Below are 18,943 nucleotides of genomic sequence, written 5' to 3'. Positions count from 1 at the left end.
TGTAAAGCTGGTGGTACAGATGAGCAACTGTGTTTAATTGGTGTAATTGTGAACGATTCTTTTTCACAAAAACTAGCATTACTTTAAAAAATTGTTATGTTTTGGAATTAGTTTCCCTTTGCAAGTCAGCTGGGAAATAATGTATTGTCTTCCATTAGAGTAGAATTTTCAGACAGGATCCATTGTGCTAGATGCACTCCAATCATGCAACAAAGATGGCCTATGCCCTGAAGAACTTTTGTATAAATTATTTATTTAGATTTAATGTTTGTTGAATAGAGTTTTGTTCATTACAGCTCAAGTGTAATTGCTGTCCTATCTTCTCATCTTCTGCTGCCCCTGTATTCCAGGTGTTCCAGGTAGAGGACTTCCAGGATTTCCAGGTGCAAAGGGAGATAAAGGTAAAACACTTCTTTGAGCAAGTGGCCAACCTCCCTCCCAACTTTCTATAAACATAATTCTGTCATTCATACTTGTTACTTCATTATTTTACATGCTATACCTTTTCAGAGCAGGCAGAAACTCAGAGGCTCAAGTACTAATTTCTGTTACAGTGGCAGCATCTTGGACATGAGTTAGATATGCCCTAAAATAGGTAATTGCTCATAGTGTGGAATTTACTGCAAGCTGTGCTGTGATGAGGTAATATAAATAACTCCTGTATTTGTGTGCTGTGTTTTTTATTCCAATTATTTCTGTTTTCCTACTAATTTTGTAAGAATTGAGGTCTGGTAAGAACGTTTGCACTAGACAGCTTAAGATAAGTTTGTGGTAAAGATACCACGGTCATTTATTTTCCTTGAGTCTGTTGTGCAGCCTTGATACAATCATATTAATTGCTAAAATAGATATTCTCTCTAGCTCAGTAGAGCACGTCTAAACTATGTACAGGAGCATGGTGCAGAGGTGCCAAAAATCAGAGACCAAATGAGGTCTTACTGAAAACTATCATTATCTGAACTCAAAGCTTACTACCTGGAGTATAGGCACGTCGTTACCACAATTTGAAGACCACTTCTGGTTTTCACAAAATGTGTCAGTACATTGAGCTGCGAGATTGGCTCGATCAGTTTGAGTCAGTACTTGTTCAAAGTGTCTGTATGCACCATGTTCCACTTACGAAATAAGTACGTCCTAGAAACTAGACTGCAATAGATACAGTACTGAAACTCCATCAGACTGTCGCTGATTAAGAAAAAGAGTTGAATACAATTAAAGGATTTTCAATTTAGAAAGTGCAGAAAATAAAAAAGATTCAGCTAGTTTCCATCTATAAAATCTATGTGTGACATGACAGATTCAGGAGAATTCACATTAGCTTGAAACATCACTGTCTTATGTAATTCGTCCTGTAAGTACAGGATACTTGTGTAGACAATCAATAGTGATGAACCATCACTTTAGAACGTTGTATTTACCATCTTGGAGAAAATAACAGTCAGTCTGATTGCTCTTGCATTAGGGAATTATTTTAATAAGGAAATTTTCTAGTCTCAGCTCAGTAAGGCATGTAAGATGCTAGACTATGAAATCACTTTTCCCATCCCGCCCATTTTGGGCATTTTGCCAACACAGCTCATTTAAAAACACCTGGTCTTAGAGTAAGTAGAAATCCAACTGTTATCATTTGTGTTCCAAAAGTATTGTATTTCCAAAAAGCAAGTCTCTCTTCTGTTTAGGCAAGGAGCTGGGGAAGTATTCTTTATGCATTTTATTTCTCTTATTATTATGCTTTGTACCGGCTATTCTATATCTTTTTCTTCAATCGTGATCTAAAATTCAACTAAATTGCAAATATTTAGCATTTGTACAATCTTGAAAGTAAGTACTAAGTTTTATCTGGATCATAGTACGCATATTCCCTTTCTCTCCAATAGCAAGTTCTTTAGTGCTTATTGAAGTAAAGCATTAATTACTTGCATGTGACAATAATAATTGTAATGAAATAAGGATGCAAGGGGTTTTCTTCCTCGTGGAAGGGCTGACAGAGATATTAAAGGTTCATCTGTTTTTATAGTGAACGCAAATATCCCAGTGGTCAGTTTAACTAACAAAAGATATTTTGGTTAACCTACTCTTTTTTCTCATTTCATGTCAATGGTATAGAGAATAATACACTTTTCCTGAAGTTATGCATTTTTTATGCGAATATATAAAGGCAAGGTTAATATTTTCTTAAGAAATAAAGCTTATTATAAAAAGATAATAGAGGAGAAGATTTCATTGACTATGATCTTTTCTCTAATCAAATTTTGGGTTTCTATTCAACTTTCAGGTGCGAAAGGTGAAGTGGGTTTCCCAGGATCCCCAGGAATCCCAGGGATTCCAGGCTTAAAAGGAGAACAAGGGTATGCTGGCCCACCAGGCCCTAAAGGCAACCAAGGTCTTCCTGGACTACCAGGAAGTGCAATTGAGGGCCCTAAAGGAGACAGAGGACCCCAAGGCCAGCCTGGCCTACCAGGTAATTCTTCATCTTAATGTTAATCTACTGCTGTTAATCAATTTTCCCACTAATTATTATTTTTTTTTTTTATCCTCTTCTCAGAAACCAAGGAACAGCTATCCTTCATAAGCAGTTTGGGATTCTGTCATAGGACAGACAGATTTGATGTCCTCAGGCTGTTAGCTTTTTCCAGAAATTCTTCTGACATTCAGAAGTTTGTCTCTCATTTCCGTCTGTTTCCCTCTAGGCTTTATTTACTCATTTGGGGCAGCCACAGCTGTATGTTCCTCTGTCCTGGAGTGTTAATCTTTTAAAAAATTGCCTGTGTGGCCTTACCATAACAAGCGCTCTGTGCTGAAGGTTAAGGAGGAGAGCAGAGTAGAGCTGAAATACATTTCTAGCACATTTATACCTGAGAATCTACAGTATGTTTTTCTGCTCATATAGAACTCTGTACATTATTATCTATGAATCAAACATAACAGATGATAGGTGCCCAATCAGATGGATAATTGTGCGCACCTCTGCAACAGATTCTCCTGAATATTTTCTTGAAATGCTGTTGATGAAATTCTACCTTTATGCATTTTGAGCCAGCTCGAACTCCAGAAGGTACTGCCCTGTACTTGCTTGTACGGAGCAAATTTTGCCATTAAATATTTTCCTTTTCCTCTGGTCTGTAGGTTTACCAGGTCCGACAGGGCCACCAGGACCTCCAGGTCTGAAAGGGGCTAAAGGAGAGCAGGGGAGTGATGGCTGGCCTGGAACTCCTGGAGGTCCAGGAGATAAAGGCGATCCAGGTTTCCAGGGACTGCCAGTAAGTAACTTTCAGCATACTATCCAGACTTGCAGAAACCTGGTTCTTATAATTAATGAGTATATTAACCACAGATGTCTCATGTTCATAATAATGATAGTTTACGCTCAAAATGACTTTGGACTTAGTGCTGACAATGTAAAGTCAGTTTCAAAATGTGGGATCTTGGCTATTTGTCTTTGAGAGCATCATTTTATGATATGTGCTCTAAGCATAGTATATATCAAATTAGCATTCCAGTATACTTTTCCTTCAAATTGTTAAATTTGGGAATTCTAAAGTTTTTTGCAGTCTGATAATCCACTTCAAGACTGTTTTTTAAGAATGAGAAATGGCAAAGATTTTTGATTGCATGTCTTCGATCAGAACAAAATGCTTTAGTGTCCTTCAGCCACAATGCTCAGCATCAGTTCATCAGTCCAATTTGAAATGCACCAATGAGACTTATTTCAGTACTAAACTTCCTCTTGTGGAGCTTAAGACGAGTTTCTGATGTCTTCATCCTTTTCCATGTGACTACCCAGATTAGGTATCAGATTAAATCACTTGTAGAGGTCTGCTCGTACTTGGAAACCTAAATTAAAGGTTTACTAAACTAAAGGAAATTAAGCTAAATAATGAGTGAGTGATGCAACCAATCTGAAAAGTCTATCCAAAAAAAGGAAATGCAGAAGTCAGATCCTGAAATGCAAACCCCATTATAAATTAATCCATTTTACAATTGTAAACTAAAACAGAAGCTATTAAGAAGCTCCAAATTTTACTGAGAATGTCTGACTCTTGATTCATTGTCTTCTCAATGAATGGAAGCATTTCTGATTTGTGCTGCAGAAGTCTCCGTAATGATGCAAAGCAAGGGCCATTTCTTTAAAAAATTCTATATACTGTGGTTATATGGCTATAAGAAACCAGGTAACTTGGCATTATGAATGCCTCCCTTACCACTCAAAGGGTAGGATTTCTTTCATTTAACTTAGGAATCCTTACTGTTGACATTCATTTTTGAGATAGTCATCTCTTCTTCCCTTATAGTCAGTGAAAACATTAGGGAACCATTTTTCTTACCTTAACATAAACATCTAACCTGCACTAGATGATGTGTATCTATTCTACTGCTATTGTAAAATGAGATGAATCAGTGTTATTTTTCACTGAGTACTTAAGTCACACCTCCAACTTCTGATTGGTAGTTTACTTAGGAAAGGGATTTTGTTTCTTTCCTCTACATGTGTTCTACATTATATTATAGAGGGGACTGTCATTACTGTGTTACTTCAGACTTGGGTTAGCAATTAGTTGGGGAAAAACTCTAAGCTATATTTAAAAGCGTTTTGCAAGTGAGCTGCAATAGATGAAAGAAGCAAAGCATGTTGGCAGTTAGGTAAGTAGCTATTTACAGTATCTTCTGAAACATGGGCTTGGTTTTGCTTGAAGTGAAGCTATTACAAACTTGTCATTAATTTCAGTGGGGCAGTTTGTAACAGTGAAGGCTGGAGGAAGATTTCATATTGTTTAAAAAGTTCTTTAGTGTTTTCGCCCTATTGAAAAGTGAAAACCTGAAAAGGTTTATAAATTTTTAAGTACATTCAATTTCATTCCATGCGTGGTTGTAGAAGTTTTTAAGTCTGCTCTAATCTGGAATTACCTTATTTGATTATCTGCCCACTGTCTGATGGAGAAGCACTGAAATTAGTGTCTCATTTGCTGATATTTGTGCTTGCTAATGTTTCTCATGATGGTGTGGTGTATGACTGAAGAATTATTTGTTAACTATATTGTTAATGAGATACCTTATTCTGATCTAGTATTTTGTGAGGCAAAAATAGCTTAATAAGGTACCAAACTTGTTCATGTAGGAGAAGCTTCTTCTGTAATCACTGCAGAGAATGATTCCATAAATGCAATGACTCTTCCCTCGTATTATTTTTTTCATAGGTTTCCAAAACTAAACAGGCTATTTCAAAGTCATGTCACAATAGTGTAAGATAACACTACTTCACTTTCTCTCTTATACAGGGTAGTCCTGGTTTGCCAGGAGGTGCTGGTGAAAAGGGTGATCTAGGGCCTCCAGGTGTTCCAGGTGTTCCAGGTGAGGAGAAACTTTGTCATGTTCCTCTCTCTCTCTCAAAAAAACCCAACCAAACAAAAACAACAGCAACAACAAAGCTCGGAGATTGTTGACTTTGTTTACAGGACATTTGAAACAGAACATTGAAAGCTGCATCAAAAAGCAATCAAGAATATTGGGAGTTTTAAAAATTATTATTATTATTATTATTAAATCTTCTTAAATCCTGTTCTCTTTCTTGACCAATTTTAAGTGCAGGTGTTCTTTAGAAAATAGATGCAAATTCCATTGTTTGGACATCACCATTCAAAAATCTTTAGGATTTTCTTGAGTGGCAGAGGCAAGTGTTATGGCTGTATTGGAGGAAACATAGATTCAACATATCTTCTAAATTGTTGTTCTGTCGTCATCACGTACACGAGAACACTGTATGTAGAAAAAAATATAAAAAAACCCTACTAGTTTACAAAGAATATTAATTAAATAAAGATAAACTTATTTTCAGTCATCGATTCTTTAGTGACTGGGCATTTGGTACTTGCGTGAATAAAGTTGTGGTTCTTGGGATCATACCTGATTATTCTGAACCTGTGCTTTCAAATAAGGGAACTATTGAGTATTTACATAAACATTCTCTTTGGCTTCAGGTCCAAAAGGATCTGCAGGCTTCCCAGGCCTCAAGGGTGAGCGAGGTGACCAAGGTCTTCCTGGATCTAAAGGTATGATGTGAAGATTAGCTGCTGCTTCTGTTTAGTTTTCTCCTTTGTTCACAGATTTTGTTATTAAAATGGTTATTTTCAACTAACCAATGCAATATCTCCGCCATGCTTTTATTAGGTATGAAAAAGGTAGAATATGAAAACAGATGTTGTGGTATCACTATCTACTTGTTCAGATTAGTTTTGAGTATTGAGTAGAGCTTTCGGCAGTCTGGTTTCTTTTTCTTGCTTTGGAAGATCAATATTGAGGTTTTCATAGTATTAGATTCTTCAGATAGGAATATAAGGTAACTAATTAATTTTCTATTAATTTTCCAGGTTTACAAGGCCCACCAGGCCCCCCAGGTGCTTTTCAGCTTATCAAAGGGGATCCTGGCTTACCTGGCCCAGTAGGACCAGTTGGTCTCAAAGGATTCCCAGGACTTCCAGGTCCCAAAGGACAGCAAGGTGAGAGATTTGTAACTTGCCAGTAGAGTCACCTTTTAAGTAATGCTAAAATGGGCCAGTGGTAGGCTAGATACTGGAAGATTTTTGGTGTACCGCTATCCAGTTTTTTTATAAGCCACTCAAATTTTGTTAGCCAAGAAGGAAAAGAATACTTCTCTTCAAAGAGCTCTTCCAAAGCAGTGCCAGAAATAAATGCCTTCCTAGTGATTTTCTTCGGCTCTCTCTGTAGTCATCACACCCGTATCTGAGATCAGTGGTAAACAAGATGACATGCTACAGTTCCCAGAAGGTATTTGGTTGAGTGTCTTCTGTCTTAAGCCTTGAATCCAAACTTAATTGCTGTATATCTCTCTGTGAGGGCAAGCCTAAGGAAAAACACCTTGATCCTGGAGAGGGAAGGGCTCCCTGGGAAAATTTGTTACATAGTCCTCAACTTTCACTCTAAGCCCAAACACTGCAATTCCTGTAAAGAGAAGGTGAACTGCAAAAATAAAACACAATGGGAATAAGGGAGCAAAGGGCTAGACTACACAGGAGTATGTGCCCTTCAGAGTGACAGGGCGTGGAGAGTTGGAGCTCAGAAGCATTCTTCAGCTATTAAGATTTTAAGGGAAAGCTTTATTCCTGATCATTTTTTTAAGAAGAGGAAAAGGAATTATGGTGCAATACAGTGATATTTTTCCTTCTGTTTAATACAGAAGAAAATATGTAAATTCACTTTTGAAGGTAGGATCACAACTTTGTGACTACTGCCCCATTGCCATTTTGGGCCCCTCACTACAGGAAAGACATTGAGGCCTTATAAAATGTTACTTTTTAAAGAAAAGGACAGCTGTGACTTACTAAAGCTACTAATATGCCACAGAAAGTCTGGTATGGTACTGGTAGAGTTAATTTATTCTTCACAAAGTTGCAGTTACTGAGTTTATGTGGTACTCAAAGCATTGGCTGATGTTGAAACTAATGAAAGGAAGACACAGATGTCTGAAAATCAGTTTTTTGTTTTTCTAGTTTTTCTGCTGTTTGGCGCCCTACCTTTTATGGTATATTTTTGAATGTGTTGTATGATAAGCAGAGGGAAGAGACTGCTGTCTTTCCTTTTCATAATCCAGACAAACACCAGTTGTTTTAGAAGCACACACTCTGCTTATTTTTTCTGTTCTGTTCGTCTCTACTACAATGATTTTACCTGCTCTAACCTACTTATTTGCTGAAGTATGAACACTGAATCTGAATGAGCACAGTCTATGCAGAAATGTGCCCGTGCTGTCTACTACATCAAAAGCTGGAATTCAGAACGGACGTAACAGAGAGAATTCAGTAATAACTCTTCTTTGTTTTTAAACAGGAGCAACAGGACCTTCAGGTGTACCTGGACCACCTGGTAGTCCAGGGTTTGATGGCAGACCTGGGCAAAAAGGAGAAGTTGGTCCTTATGGTCCCCCAGGTAAGCAAATGACTTCTTTGAAGACTCGATGCCTTCATAGAAAAATAACATGAGAGATTAGGTATGAAAGTACCTAATCTTAGTTCTTTAGATATATAGGCAGAGCTAAACAGCACAGGTGGTTGACAAGATCTGAAACTGTCTGCAGGTACTGCAGGAAAAGCAGCTAGATGTTAGATTCCAGTAGATGATCTTTAAGGTCTCTTCCAACCCAAACCATTCTGTGTTTCTATTATGAGAGAGAGGGAAGATAATATGGTCACAGTATCACTACAGATATTGTTGCTTTGAAGATTTTACTGACACTTGAATGTTTCACAAAAGGTAAGTTTTAAAAATTGTTGTATGTTTTGAACAATTCAATTGTTTTCTAAAGTTTATTAATAGTTAAACCAATTCTTGAGATTCTGTTATGTGGTATAATTACAACTAGTTAAAATTCAAGGTGTTTTTTCCTTGGATACTCTCAAATGCATTATAGTAATTACACAAATACCAAATGATTGTTTCCTGCTACCTAAGTTCAGGCAAGCTAACTCTCAGATACCAGGTGATGCCTGTAGACATTAAAGACAACTCTTTCTATTGTAGGGCCCAGAGGAATCCCTGGTCCACCTGGCCCTGAAGGTTTACCTGGGGCTATGGGCCCACCTGGTGCAGCATCTGTTGCTCATGGCTTCCTTGTTACCAGACACAGTCAAACCACTGAAGAACCACAGTGTCCATTTGGAACAAGGTTGATTTACCATGGCTACTCCCTGCTTTATGTACAAGGAAATGAAAGAGCACATGGCCAAGATCTCGGTAAGGAGAGACTAAAATAGTATTCAAGTAAAATGAGTACAAATTCAACAAGCCAAATGTTTCTTTCATTTGTAAAGCTGTATGGAGCATGATCGGTACGATGGAACTCTGTTGGCTCAGCTGAAACAGAAATTTAAGGGAAGTCCTCTACTGGTACCTACAGCTAACTAATGGGAGGGCAGATAGAAGATGGATCCAAACTCTTCTCAGAAGGGATCAATGATACTAGAAGAAGCAACAGACATAAGGATAAGATATTCTAATGAGAAAAATGATTGTTCACTATAGCTGTGTTCTGGCTCTGGAGTAAGAACCTGAAGAGATTGTTGCATCTCTGTCTTTGGAGATACTCATAACTCAAATGAGTATGGGCCCGAGCAACGTGATCCAATTGGCAGGGGTTAGGACAGGTGACTTCTAGAGATCTATTCCAGTCTAAATTATTCTTTAATTGTGCAGGCAAGACTAGGCTATCCAGACTATCTATCAAGATAGTATTTGTTCTGGGCCCCTCAGAGCAAGCGTTGTCTGCTTTTAAGCTGCTACTGTAAACCTTTGATTGGCAACTGGTAATGGCTTAACAAAAATAGGCTAACAAGTAACCTTTCAATTTTCAGGCACCGCAGGGAGCTGCCTCCGTAAATTTAGTACTATGCCTTTCTTGTTCTGCAATATCAACAATGTATGTAACTTTGCGTCGAGGAATGACTATTCCTACTGGCTGTCCACTCCTGAGCCCATGCCAATGAGTATGGCACCTATCACTGGTGAAAGTATCAGACCATTCATCAGCAGGTGATGATTTAATTTAAATTCTGTTGTGTTTATAAAATGAAAACTGTGAAAGGTGTGCACGGTACTTTATTTCCTTGCAAAAGACTCATATTATACAAGTTTTTATTTCTTGCCTTTCAATTTAAAATTTGAGTTCTTTTGATGAAGTGCCTCAAAGCGTGAATGTATTCAGTTCAGACTTTGATCAAAAATGAATTTATTTTGGAGGAAACCCAAACAAATAAGGTAGTCTGTTTTGAGTCTAATTGAAACAAAAATATTTACTTTGAAATAATGTTTTGCAAAAGCTGTGATGTGCTTTGAAGGAGAGAAAGGTTGGAATTTATTCACAATTCCTGTCCAAAACAATTTAACTTTTCTTTGTAGCTAGAAACTTTTCAGGGCTCGGTTTTCTTCTCCCTGCAAATGGCAGCATAATTTATCTTACAGTAGACTGCCAGGCTTCTTTTGGACAGGCTGCTTGAACACATCTATTTCCATCTGACTTATAGGAAACTGTTGCAAAATCAATAATCTATATTTTAATAAATCCAGAGTCTCAGCTAGCATAAATGGTGGCACTTATATTGGACACAAGTGCTCTGTATCAGTCCAACATCCTAAAATTTTGGTCAATATTAAATTTTCAGGAAAACATTGTGGCTTAACATGTGTAGTGCTGAAGGCAGAGGTGTGAGCAGTAGTGTGGTAAACTCTACTGCTCTCATAAGTCAAGAGTCTGACCAAGGGAAATTCCAGCCTAAAACTCTAATGATGATCAGTAAATCTAAGCATTACTTAGATTTCCATAATTGCTTCTAACCTTTATTAGCTCTTTCTGATTGCTCTTTTTGCTGTATGATGTGTATAAGAATGGAGATTGTTGGCTCTGCTTTCTCAGGTTGGTATACATCATGTAAGAAAAAGGACAGTTAAAATTATTAAAAGGTTGTAGTCTTCATATTTTGATGTGGTTATAAAACCTACTTGTTCCTACTGCAAAAGATCTCATATTTGCTTCTGCATAATAGAATCCATTGTGCTTTGTGCTTGTCCTCCATATTCGTAGTTTAGAGGCAAAAAAAATAAAATAAAATAAAAAATAGGTTCCTTGAAAATTAGGTGGGCAGATTCTCAAGAGTGACTGGTTTGTGTTGGTCTTGCATCTTTGGGTGTTAACTTGACACTGGTGGAAGGGATCTGATTTGCAGAAAAATTTGAACGACCGATCTTAGAAATTCAAGTTCCTTTTATTCAAGTTCCATGATCAAACATGACATTTTGTGGCTTTGAGAATCTCTTTTGAAAATCTTGCTCAGTGAAGCACCGACAGGCATTTTGCTTTCTTATGCATGTGGAGTAGCTTTCATACCATTGAAATGCATATGTGTGTGTTACATATGTAGGTTGCTCTGAAAGTAATGCCTCCTATTTTTTTTCCTTGGAAACTGTAACAGGTACAAAGAGCACAATAACTCTATTTCATAGAGTATGTTCCCAGCTACAAAACATTATTTTTCAACATAGTCATCACGTCATCACCATTAGCTGTTTTGTCCCCTTCCCCCATCGTAGCTAGTTTAAAGCTCTTTCAATAAGCCCTGCTAGCTGCTGCGCTAGGATTCGTTGCCCCCTTTGAGATAGGTGGGTTCCATAGATGAACAACAGGCCAGGGGCTGAGTAAACTGCCCCATGATCAAAGAACCCAAAGTTTCTGGCCCAACACCAGCCTCTGAGCCAATTCATTGCTTGTGCTTTCCAAGCCCTCTCCATGTCCCTCGCTGCCCATGAAGGTATAGAACAAAAAAATCACTCGAGCTCCCACTCCTTGAACTAAATGCCCTAAGCCCCTGAAATCTCTTTTCTTAGTTCTTAGGCTTCTCTGTGCAATTTCATCACTGCCCTCATGAACTATGAGTAAAGGAAAATAATCAGTGGACCTAACCAGCGCTGGGAGTTTCCTGGTTATGTCCCTGACCCAGACCCCAGGAAGGCAGCACACTTCCTGACAGTTCGGGTCCAGTCTGCATATGGGGCTCTCCATTCCTCCAAGAAGGGAGTCACCCACCACTAACATCTTTCTTCCCTTCCTCACAGAGGCAGTATCAAGGTCTGGGGGTGACGGCCTTGCCTTAGGCTCCTTCCTAGGCAGATCATCACCTCCCCACTCACCTCCCCTTCAATTTCTAGCATCTGAAACCTGTTGCTTAAGGGATCTGGGGGAAGCGGGGTAGGCTGGCTGGGAGAGCTCCTGTGATGCCAAGTTGGGACTCTCTTCCAACCCTCCTCATTCAGTCAGGTCTGTCTGACTGTGACAGGGGGGCCACCACTTTTCTGGGGGTATCTCCCTGGCACCCTTCCTTCCAGCATAACAGCAAGTCACTCCACCAGCCGATCTCCTGCTCACAATCCCTGATGGTCTTAAGTCTCTGTACCTCTTCCTTGAGCTCCACCACCAGGCTGGGCAGCTCATCCACCTGCTCACACCTTACACAGATGGAATCCCTGCCACCCTCTCCAGGCAGCAGCAGTCTCAGGCACTCCCTGCAACCAGAAACCTGAACAGCTACTTTTCTGGGCAGGCCCTCCATCTGGATCACCACAGTCTTCTTGGAATAAGCTTGCAGTCTGGTGAAGACCATGTTCAGGCCTGAAAACTCAGAAACAGTCAAGAGGAAAACCAATCTCCTGAGCAAGGATGGACAGAAGTTACTGTCCATACCACTTGACCCACCTCCTACACCCACGGCTGCAGCACCGTATAGGCAGTGCAGGCTGTGCTCACTCACTGAGCCTCCCTGTTCTCAGTGGGCAGCAACAATGATGTGGTGATGACCTGGTGTGCTCCCCAAAGCTATTTAAAGCTTATTGTCAGGTGTGAATGTTAAGGACAGGTGTTTAAACTGTGCTGCTAATGTACCAGCTCCACCTCTGCTGACTCAGGAGCCTGCCCACAAGCTGCCAGCTCCTCAGCATAGAACTGTTGCTAGCTTCATAAAAAGCCTTCAAAAGAGCTTTTTTGTTGGCCTTTTTTACTCCAGATCTTTTGCCCAGTGCAGTCTTACCTGCTCTGAAGCTAGTCTCCATAGCAAATGGCTGCTATTTGTCTCTGATTATAGTAGATCATTTTATAAGTGATATGTGCTGAGCTATGATGTTAGACCATTTGCCTCTGGTGTTCATGATATTAAGTATTTTAAGGGACAGTGCAAATGAGATCAGCAAAAGACAAACACATATTCAGATGAGAAGTCTCTTGTTCTGTGCTTTTAGGCAGGCTAATATGAGCAAGGCTTAAGTGGTTAAGTGGCCCTTAAGTACATGAGAAATGGAAAAGAGGCAGATTTTTTTTTTTTTTTTTTTTTTTAAGTTTGATCTTAGATGTGCTTTTGAAGGTGACAATATTTCTTAGTTCAGACTTTTTGAAGGAGGCCTCTTCAGAAATAAAGAGGTTTAGGCTTCACGTTCATGCGTTCTCATTCACATCTTGGTTCTTCTAGGTGCTCTGTGTGTGAAGCTCCTGCTATGGTAATCGCTGTTCACAGTCAAACAATCCAGATACCACCATGTCCTGAAGGCTGGAGTTCCCTTTGGATTGGTTACTCCTTTGTCATGGTAAGTGCACTGGGGCTTACTCTGAGCTGAGAAAAGCGTTTCATTCAGGTATTTGATATACACTCCCTTTCTGGGAAAGCTGACCATGTCACTTTATGTCTCAGGAGGGCATTAGGTCTCTGCGCTTTCTTGAGAACAATTCAGACTAAGTATTAAATGAGAATAACGCAACAGCAGTTTGTTGTTCATTTTCTGGGGAATGTACGTAGCATATTCTATTGTTTACACCTCCAACACAGAGTTCAAGTGTGGAATAAAAGAGGAAATAAACCTAATTTTCAATGGTCCTTCTGCATCTATGTTGCGGCAGCCTCCTTGGGCAGTAGCATATCAGTGCCTGCCTTCTTCCCATTTCTTTTGATAGATGAAACTTTATTTTTCAAATAGCATTTTTGATTGGTTATCCAGTTTCTTAGCTTTCTTCATGCTACAAAAATCATAGGCCCATGGAATAGTCTGAGGAGACAACCTATAGTCCACTATAGTGGTTAGTATGCACTTCCATTCTACTAGTACAGACATAGCTTGGGTTTTACTGTCAGTCCTCAGGGATTTCTGTGCATGTATCTGTCCTGAGGTTCATGTTGGTGATGTGCTGTGCTGCCATTGAACTAGTCAGCCAACTCCACCTTAGAAGCTCTTCAGCTCCACCGTCTTGCTCCTCCTTGAGCAGAGGAAATAAACAACAGACACAACAGGATGAGGAGAGACACGTGAAGAAATATTTTTGCAAGAGAGATAACAGAAATTGTAGCAGGAATGCTGAAAAGTTCCTTCCTCAGTGATGGTTTTTGCATTTTTCTAGCATACCAGTGCTGGTGCTGAGGGCTCTGGCCAGGCCCTGGCGTCTCCCGGTTCCTGCCTGGAGGAGTTCCGCAGCGCTCCCTTCATTGAATGCCATGGCCGGGGCACCTGCAATTATTATGCAAATGCTTACAGCTTCTGGCTTGCCACTATAGAGAGGAATGAGATGTTCAAGTAAGTTCATGATTTATTTATTGGTATTTGAGACTGTCAAGCCTTGTCTCTGAATAACAGAAGTATTGTTTGAGTGTAATAATATGGTTGAAGTATTCGCTGTGTCCCAGTGTGGTTAGTAAGTATAGTTAATGATTTTAATAACAAAAAGGAAAAATTATCATAGCTCTGGGAGGAATTAATGAGTGTATCTTCCATTAGTGTTTATAGTTTGTCATTTGCACTTGGTGTTTTACTCTTTGGCATAATCTAAAAGTGTTTTAATTTCCGCTATGTTTGATTATATTCACTGAGTCGTAGCTGGGATAGGCTGACATGCTGATTGAAATTAAGTTAGAACATAACATTTCTCCCAGTGGATGTTAACATGTAATAGAACCACTTGAAATTAGTGCAGGTGTTGTACACGGAGAGGGAGGAAGCTAAGTAAGCTGAACAGTTATTTGCTACTCTGCAATGATGGAGGAAGTATGTCTGGATAAAATACAGCTGAAAGTAGATGTCTTAGGCACTTCTTCAGTCCTTCTAAGGTTCTAATTTCAGGAATTTAGTGATAGTAGTATTTGTTCTGGGCTTGTACACATAACTGTGTTTTTCAACACAATCTCATTTCTTTCTTCCAAATTTTATTAGCATGTTAGTGTGTAGACTAGTTCCCAGGTCTACAAAGCTTACCTGATTAGCAGACGTTCCTCTGGAGTGCAGGCAAACGTCCTCTCCCACAGCTGCCACCCTGGGTACCCTTCATCTGTTTGTGTCTTTTGCTCATAGATGTGATTGCTTCTTTGCCTGTCTCAGTCAAATTGAAGAGGATGTTGAGCCAGTTCTGACTGTCTATGGGATAATTGCGAAATAAATAGGTGGAAGGGTTGAGCACTGTGTCTGATGTTAACTGGGGCTGTGATTGTCTTTATCAGACAGCAAATCTACTAAAAGAGCCCACATGCTAATTCTGGGGAGAGCACTGGTTTCCTTGGAAGCAGGAAAGCAGGTCAGAAAAATTTAGAGGAGTCAGCACCAGAATTATTTGTATTCATTGAGTCCTACACAGATCCAAGGTTTTCAGTTTCCTTGCTTAATTTTTTTTTTTACTGCCTAAATTTCAGCATGTTTTCAAACTTGTGATTAAGGAGGTAGTGTTTTCTGCTTAAGAAAGCCTTCAGCCTACTGAATTCTGAGGTAACTGCATGTGACCTCTGTTTGTAAGTCATCTTCTGTCAGTTTGTGACCTACATTTGAAAGTGAATATGCATCAAAAAAATCAGGGATAACTTCTCGATTCAGCTTAGAAAGGCATTTGACTGCATGCAAAGTTTGCCTTGTCAGTTGAATCCTGACCATTTGTAGTAACAGTTGTTAATGAGTCTTTTCATTTCTTTATTTGTAATAGGAAACCGACTCCGTCGACTTTGAAAGCAGGGGATCTGCGCTCAAACGTTAGCCGTTGTCAAGTCTGTATGAGAAATACATAATGACTTTTGAATTTCAACTTATTTCACACAATATGGTGCTATTTGTTTAACAGCAATGAAGCCTAGACATATATCATATGTACCTCATTGTTGTCCAATATGAAAACAGTAAAGTGCCTTTTAGGAACTTGCATAACTAACACACACTGCTTTACTGGCCCTGTCCTTGCTGAAGAAGAAAAGAGACAACAAAGATAAGCTTCAAATGTTGACATGCCAAATGGCACTTTTGATCAAAAAATATATATTTTTTATATAAATGCAATGCACTGATAGAATAAAAAGTCAGCATTCGTCCAGAAAAATGCAAAGGTGCTAGGAGGTATGCAGTTCTGCCTTATACTGTTGGACTCCCCTTTCTCATTCTTGTATTATATATTTAGATTCATTTTTCTTCCCCAGATGAGTTTGTTGTTATCATTATTTAGGTGTCTCAAAATCCCAGACTCTTGTGTATGTACTTATTGTTCCTTATTGTACAAAGCAATACTAATGTAAAAAAAAAAAAAAAAAAAAAAAAAGGAGTTTTGGGATTACAGACTGTGGTTAAGCAACAAATAACCATCTTTTCAAAGCATAGATTGCCATCCTGCAAACCTTTGCTTCTGTTGTAGTCCTTAGTGCTATTGGTTTTAATGGGACTACACCTGGAAGAGACTTCCAAATCGGTCTCCCAATAGGCAAGTAAGTGTTTCTGCTATGTTGGTACTATGCAGCTTCTTCATGCAGTAGAACAAACTTTCCTGTGGAATAAACAATGATCCAGCAATGGTCAAGAAAAAAATATATAAATGTGTTAGTAATTTATATAGATGTCAACCATTAGGCTTTTCAGTTTATCGTAACAGAAAGAAGCTTACAGAAGTTTTCTTCTTTGCAGTGTTATAAATTCGGTGTTAAATACCAAAATATGATGTGAAATGTTCATTTTATATAGGTCATTTCAATTCCAAATTTGCAGAGACTGAACCCAGGTTAATAGCTATTTGTGTTTATTATAGTCAATCCTGCTTTGAGCTTATAGTCTTTATTCTGTATTTAATATTTTTCAGGGTTTTAAACACTACTCACACACTGAATGACTTGATTTTGAGAAGTATAAGGCCTTAATTTTGTTAATATTGTGCCAAAAAAACTCTTTACAGTGGCCTCGTTAATATTTCTAAAGAATTTCTATGCAATTATACCAAGGTTTGAGCACATCTGCATCCAAAAGTGTTTTACAGTCTATAATCATGCAAATACCAAAAGTTTTTTACAAATGCCAAGGCCTTTGTGTAATTTCTTAAATGTGTATTATTTCTTAAAAATTCGAGTTTGTAATAAAAATATTTGTGTAAAAAAAAAAAAAAAAAAAAAAAAGAAAAAAGAAAAACTTTTTACTAATTTGTTATTAGCATTCATTTACAGCAGTGAATTAATTTTGAATAAGCCACCAATAAATGCACAAGCTTGATGCAATCACAGATTATTTTTGTTTTGCACATCTTGCAGATGTACAAAGCAGCTTCAAAACGGGCAGGTAGGATGCTGTACTGACACACCTCAGTTGTTACTTGTGAGAAGTGGTACTGACAGACAAAGCACGGGTCCTCCGTCTGTTACTGAGTGTGTTTGGTGTTTGGAAGGAATGTTCAACCTTCATTACAAGCTCATGGGAAGCAATCCAGTTATACAGTTGCTTTTTTCTTCTTTTAATTCTTCCCTTCAATTTTTCAAGAATAAATCAGAAGTAAATTACACAGGGTCAAAATCCAAGTGTGTGGTAAAATTTTGCTTGTAGGCAGTGAAGGTGAATCTTTGCTGTGATTGCTTGAAGAGGAAGTGAGCTATCTTTTTTTCCATGGCAAAAGCACATGATTTATTAATGCTGTGTATTGTTCTCCTGGATTTGTGAGCAGGCTGCTGCTGTTTTTCTGAGCTCACTTCCACTGTGATTCCTTGAGAATGTCAGCTGGCCAAATGACTGAGTGCTCCAGAAAAGAACTTGGCCATTCCCTTTAGTGCTGGTTCTTACTCTCATGAAGATTCTGACAGATGATCATTCCATTTATAAATGAGCAGTCCTCACAAGAGCCCTTTACAAGCCTGTAAAATGCAGGCTGTTTTTGTCTAATCAGCCCGGAGCAGAGATTTCCAAAGGCTACATGTTTCTCAGAGGAAGAAGGGAACACGGTGTGATTCCTCTTGTCTGGGAAGAATCTAGTAGACATACGGACCTTCTCTAACTCAGAGGATCCAAGCTGCCTCTCAAACTTTTTAATTGCACTCTTCAGCTTATCTCCATGTCAGCCAGGGATTTGATTTGCTTGGTTCAAATCATCTCAGTTGGTTTTATGAAGTCCTGCGTGTAAGTTTAAATCAAGATAATAATGCCTTTTGCTCATACAGGGACTGCTCACTGCAGGTGGCTGTTTACTAACCTCTGTTTTCTTGAGGAGGAGTATTTTGAAAGCAAGGTCCTTTGGGGGAAAAAACAAACAAAAAAACAACCTATTTGAACTATAGTTTTATGTTTTACTTCTCCAGTAATAAGAATTTATTCCAAAACCTACAGCTCATAAAATAATCTAACCCTTTATCATGCTAGTATTGTTTCTAAAGTCAGTGATTTCACTTGTCAGTGTTACTGAATGCAAGTCAGATCTCCTGAAGGTGTCATGCAAGCTGAGTTTGGCACCCTGAGTGTGGAGAGCTCGTGTACTACAGCAGTGCAGGTGCGAAACCCTTTCTTATTTTCAGAACTCTGTAAGCATACCACAGTCTGCCATTTGGGGCCAGCGTTGTCACTTCAGTGCAGTTGTGGACGTTGTGTGAACAGGCAACTGCAAGCACATCCTCTCTAAAACCATGTTGTGCAAGCTTCATTTGAAGGACAAAGCTTTCCTAAAGCAGTGCGGCTTGTTTAGTGGGCCTGACTGTTTTTGAATGCAGTACTTGAAGAGTAACTTTCATGACCCGAATAAATACATTTCTAAAACAGCAGGTGGTGCCCTTGCTCTTTTTATGGTAAGATGGATACTAACCACTTCAAACTAACAAACGCTGTGTTCTCTAATCCACTAACAGGTACACTGGGATGGCAGGGGTCTGTGTTCCTGAGTCTCTGTCTCTGTGCAGACGTGTTTGAATCAGCAGCAGTTTTCTTTTTCAAATAGGAACAGAGCAGTGTTCAGTAAAAACTGACCAACAACCACTCCCCGAACAGATTCTGTACATAGACAAAATAATCATACAGTGTAATGAAGTCATCCAATGTATGATCTCTTAGCCTGTGAGTTTTTTTCTGGCGGATGTACATTCAATGTAAAGATATGTTTATTTCATTTTCTTAGTGCTAATGTCTTTGACAAAATACA

The 18,943-nt window shown here is 38.8% G+C and overlaps 1 protein-coding gene across 1 annotated transcript in view; it reads left to right on the top strand.

Annotated features, from left to right (window-relative positions):
* The window catches only part of COL4A1 (collagen type IV alpha 1 chain), a 110,276-nt gene extending 91,710 nt beyond the window's left edge, over window positions 1-18,566 (top strand). Inside the window, exons 41-52 of the mRNA XM_042809976.1 lie at window positions 351-401; window positions 2,276-2,461; window positions 3,127-3,260; window positions 5,277-5,349; window positions 5,976-6,047; window positions 6,366-6,494; window positions 7,843-7,941; window positions 8,533-8,745; window positions 9,363-9,540; window positions 13,020-13,134; window positions 13,940-14,112; window positions 15,503-18,566. Coding sequence (XP_042665910.1) covers window positions 351-401; window positions 2,276-2,461; window positions 3,127-3,260; window positions 5,277-5,349; window positions 5,976-6,047; window positions 6,366-6,494; window positions 7,843-7,941; window positions 8,533-8,745; window positions 9,363-9,540; window positions 13,020-13,134; window positions 13,940-14,112; window positions 15,503-15,584 — 1,505 coding nt within the window. The 3' untranslated portion in view covers window positions 15,585-18,566. The remainder of the gene's footprint in view (window positions 1-350; window positions 402-2,275; window positions 2,462-3,126; window positions 3,261-5,276; window positions 5,350-5,975; window positions 6,048-6,365; window positions 6,495-7,842; window positions 7,942-8,532; window positions 8,746-9,362; window positions 9,541-13,019; window positions 13,135-13,939; window positions 14,113-15,502) is intronic.
* Window positions 18,567-18,943: the final 377 nt, after the last annotated feature.

The sequence above is a fragment of the Centrocercus urophasianus genome, unplaced genomic scaffold (genome assembly GCF_019232065.1).
Source record: "Centrocercus urophasianus isolate 14NV4802_14NV808 unplaced genomic scaffold, USGS_Curo_1.0 seq_12, whole genome shotgun sequence".
NCBI classification, from domain to species: Eukaryota; Metazoa; Chordata; class Aves; order Galliformes; family Phasianidae; genus Centrocercus; species Centrocercus urophasianus.
The sequence above is the reverse complement of the archived record's forward strand: the minus strand, read 5'-3'. Positions and strand labels throughout refer to the sequence as shown.